Source organism: Neodiprion virginianus, chromosome 4 (genome assembly GCF_021901495.1).
Source record: "Neodiprion virginianus isolate iyNeoVirg1 chromosome 4, iyNeoVirg1.1, whole genome shotgun sequence".
Taxonomy (NCBI): Eukaryota; Metazoa; Arthropoda; class Insecta; order Hymenoptera; family Diprionidae; genus Neodiprion; species Neodiprion virginianus.
In genome coordinates, this window is record NC_060880.1 from 16,371,572 (window position 1) to 16,376,014 (window position 4,443).

Here is a 4,443-nt window from a genome sequence, read left to right on the forward strand (position 1 = left end):
CGTGTACTCAAATGTAGAGAAAAAAAAAAAATTCAAAATTTCACAGTTTCTGCCATTCAATACAGTTACTCAACTAACGACTGTTGCTCCCTCCTCCCGCGTAAAATTACCGTAACGCTGACGGAGATAACCGTTTTACAGAATATAACTGACAAGTCATTATCGACTAACTCGTTGACTTGCCTTTTCTTTTGTGCACTGTCGTGTATGTTATACCTTTGTGCTTACTGGACTGCTATTAAGCAGTATATCTATTCGCCGATGTTACTTCGCGCAAATTGCACGATGCATGCGAATGGAAACGCACAATGCTCGCAAATATGACGTCTATCGCATCAGCTGTCATATACGGATAATTATAGATTTGATCACATGGATGATCAATATGACAAACGAGATTATCGACACCCTGTTCTTATCCCCCCCCCCTTCCCCCCCTCTTCTTTCCTCTTAATCCTCTTAATTCTGATCTTTATTTTATTACTCACATTCAGACATGACGTGTTTTATTTTTCTGTTTAATGTCGCATAGTCAGCATTTTGTAATCAGGGTAACTCATGGATATTTTACGGTCAGCGAATGAACGTAAGTGAAGGAAGTGTGAAGCTTTGTTTCTTTAAATTAATGCATGTACTTATGTCTGTTCTATTCCAGTTGAATTGATTCGTCTACGTTTTTTGTATTATTTACAGGTTCGTGATTACTGTGACTTGGCTGATTTCGTTCAGCATTGAATGTCAGTGGAAAACAGACTTTCTTTCTGACGTTAAAAGAAATAAAATAATACTTAGATCATTGTATGATTTCTTTTTTAAATCTGGTGAAATGGTTGGCACTGTTTACGTAATATAAAATTGTAGATCTGAGTGACAAGGGGGTTTATTGCGTAACCAGGTCGTTCGCCGTGACACGCTAGGAATAACTGTATCCATGCATGATATCTGAGTGAGTAACGGAGACCATGCGGATGACAGAAGGAGCATAGACTGCAGGTATGTATTATAGGGTTACGCGGAGATGGAGCTGGATAGACTTTGGAATGGTGATAATGTAAACTGCAGCATGCAAACTGATCGATAAGAATTACGTGCATCGTCATGCATGATCGTACCGTCGAACGTGTGACACATTAAAAAGGCACGTGCTCTATGCCGTATATATACATATCTCGTGCGGCGCCAAGAACAATTGATATTCCAATACCAGGTCATAGTTCGCGCTTCATACTACAGCTCCGCGCTATTTCGTATGTACATGTATGCGCATACACCTTCATATGCACATGCGTTGTCTACCCTGCAGCTACTGCTCGTCGATCCTGCACCTGTGCATTGCTTTTTTTAAAGTACAGTTACGCCGTGTGTCACAGTATACAGCAGTTCGCGTAGCCTGCGTACGCTCATTCTACTGGTCGCATAGGACGAATTATTATTATCACCGTCATAGTCACATTTCCATATTTTTTACCTATATACTTGTATTTATATTTCCAGGTATCTTAAGTACCCTTAAGTCGCACGCCTCCGACATGATTCACCTGAGCTGTATGCAATGCGTTTAATCGCTGACGATATGTAAAAAGTATCTTATAATACCCTGTGATCCTCTTTTCGCTACAGTTGTTGTTATATTTATCGAGCCTTTTCTTTTTTCGATATTTCAATCATGTGAACCATAGCAATCATCTATCATAAGTACGTCAAGTCGACCTTCTCAGATAAATTCATCTAAAAATACGACAGTTTGATAGACTGATAAGTAGAAAAAAAAATTTTAAATATTCGTACTTTATTAGTAAATCTGAACAATGAAAAAATTGCAGTTGTGAAATGATGAGTTCATTACGAATAACGTCAAATATTCCAAAGTAATTTCGAGATCAAGTGACTGCCAAGATTTTTTAAATTGCGCCGTGGTGACAGGCGGCAGGCAACTTGACAGACACGCGTGAGCTGCGGGAAACTCAAACATTGCCGGTGGCAGCACAATAGCGAAGACCGTATTTGCTGGTCCACCACCCCATCTTGAATTTTTCATGGTCAATGACACGGGGATCGGCGCGCTTCTGCCGCCGCGCTGCAGCGTTCGCCCAGCGAAGTAAATCGCAGCCACGGTGCATGTGCGTGCAGAAGACAAGGACTTGCGGTTGCACCGTCGGCGGGGCGGAGGGGGACGGTTTCACATTCACGTTTGTTAGGAGTGTGGTGAAAAATGGCTGGCGTCAGCGACTGGTTTAGCATCGGTAGTACGGTGGCATGTAAAACGTGTTACAACAAGGAGATCGAGGGTGAAGTCCTCGCCTTTGATCCACAGACAAAAATGCTTATACTAAGTATCCTTTTTGCCTAAAAACATCGCCGCCTCTTGGTTACTACCCATTTGTTTGTCATCTTAATCTTTGCGTGCGCCGGACTGACCAGCCCAGATAACAGACCAATTTTTATCACCTTTTATCGCGTTCGTGACTGAAGTTAGTTTATTATTCCGCGGCCCTCCAGCGTTCCCGTTTCACAAAACAACCTAGTCAATACTATATCGTTATTCCAAGCTCAGCCATTCCTGAATTCGATGAATATAAACTGAGATAACCTCTTTGCTAGACGGCGTTTGCCCCATGCGACGCCATGTTGAAGTTTCGGTGCTGATACATGGGATTTTTTCATCCACGTTTAACATGAACCCATCGCCTTGGCGTTCTCCCAAATGACACCCAATTCTGCCCGAAACATTTCATGTTCATATCATGTCAATCCTACTATCAAACAATCCTAAAAACTCGTTTAAACTTCCGCCGGAACTCGAACTGTCATTTCATTTTTGATCACAAAGTTATTCTCGTCTGCGTTTTTCTATCGTGCACGCGGATGTCTTAAATAGAAATTACTAGTCTTGTCATGCTTGTCAGGGCGTGATCCCACGTTTGGTCCATACCTTTTCAAACAAATCAACACGAAATATAACCTAATTACGGTGAAAACGCGTTTCTTGAATACAGTTGCGCGTTTCGTTAACGTTAAAGTTGTAGTGACATTTATAACGTTTCGGCAATGGTTGCAACATCTCACCTTGCATCAATTCATTCGAAGCAAGTTCAAGTATGATTCTGCAAAAATAGGCAAATATTAAGGTAGATTTAAATGAGTCAGGCTCTTTCAAAAGTTGAAAGAACCTCTGCTCACTTGCCAGCTCTCTCTCACCTGAAAACTTCTTTCTACTTTTCCTTAACTTTGGATGTAATCAGAATGTCCAGCGACGTGTGGTAGAATGTCTCTAAATGACGTCCATATAGTGAATCTGTCCCTTGTATCGGACGTTCAAGTGAAGCGAGAGGTCAGTCCGACGGGTGGCGACCCCCCGCAGAGTCTGAATCTCCGGAGGCTGAATACGCGGGTACGAAATCATGTCGAGGAGAAAAAGAGGATGGTAAAAGCGCTGCAGGCCGGCGTTTCACCGGACGGCCAGAAGCTCTTCATAGCGATAGCAAAAACTATTCAAGACATAACGTGGAGTGGACCAAACATCATAGTTTGGAAATCTGTCACCATCGCACCTCCTTATACACTTGAGAACATCCATGGCGATGAGGAATCAAAGGCTTATACCCATGTTAGAAAAGTGGTACGTGGGTTGAGAAGCGTTTACCTCCGTTTAGCCTTTTAATAACTTCTCATTTTTTTCCACAGGTTGAAAAATACGTAAAAGACTCTGCTGTGGCTGAGTCGCATCAACAAACTGCGCAGAAAAGTGCCAGCTTGCAGTAGTCGAGAGGACTGCAACTTCTACAGAAAAATTGAAAGCTAAGCAAACGAACGATTCAAAATAAGCGCATGCGAACAATACGCGGATAGCTGGTTGTTGTGCTATAAACGAATTGATTTTTTAAAACGTGAACAAACAAAATGGAAAATAAAATGCGAATGGAGAAACATCCGGGTAGTTTAAATTACTAAATTCACTACGATCGATCTTAGGTAACATCTAGCAGTTATAATCATGACAATGATATGTCAGTAATTCTATTTTTATTTTTCTTTCTTGCCAATCATTATTTCTTCAGAGTAATGACAAATAATGATGAAAATAAACAAGCGATGTACAGTGAAATAATTCTGCAAATTAGCTAAACAGTAAAAAAAAAAAAAATGAAGTAGAATGTTTCACCACAGGGTAAATGTCTTGTGGAAGTAAAATGCGATCGATCAAGAGTCTCTCCTAAAATCTTAATGCAAATATACATATAAGAAAATCTGGAACTGAAGTTTTTGTTATTTTTTTTTGTTGGATAATATATATATAGATATACATATATATTTATTTGTAAAACATTATTAAAGAGAAAGAGAGCATATAGTGTGTTGTCACGTAAAATTTAAATTAATTATAAATAGTATCTTTGTATTGCAGAACGGTTGTTTTGTTGTGAATATTTTTTTTCCGCTACA

At 40.1% G+C, this 4,443-nt stretch overlaps 1 protein-coding gene across 1 annotated transcript; it reads left to right on the forward strand.

The window, feature by feature from the left end:
- Positions 1-2,082: 2,082 nt before the first annotated feature.
- LOC124304054 (protein LSM12 homolog) lies at positions 2,083-3,929 on the forward strand. The gene is made up of 3 exons (XM_046762003.1): positions 2,083-2,333; positions 3,243-3,619; positions 3,685-3,929. Exons 1-3 carry the CDS (start codon positions 2,213-2,215, stop codon positions 3,760-3,762), a joined length of 576 nt encoding a protein of 191 aa, XP_046617959.1. The 5' UTR covers positions 2,083-2,212; the 3' UTR covers positions 3,763-3,929.
- The last annotated feature ends 514 nt before the right edge of the window (positions 3,930-4,443 follow it).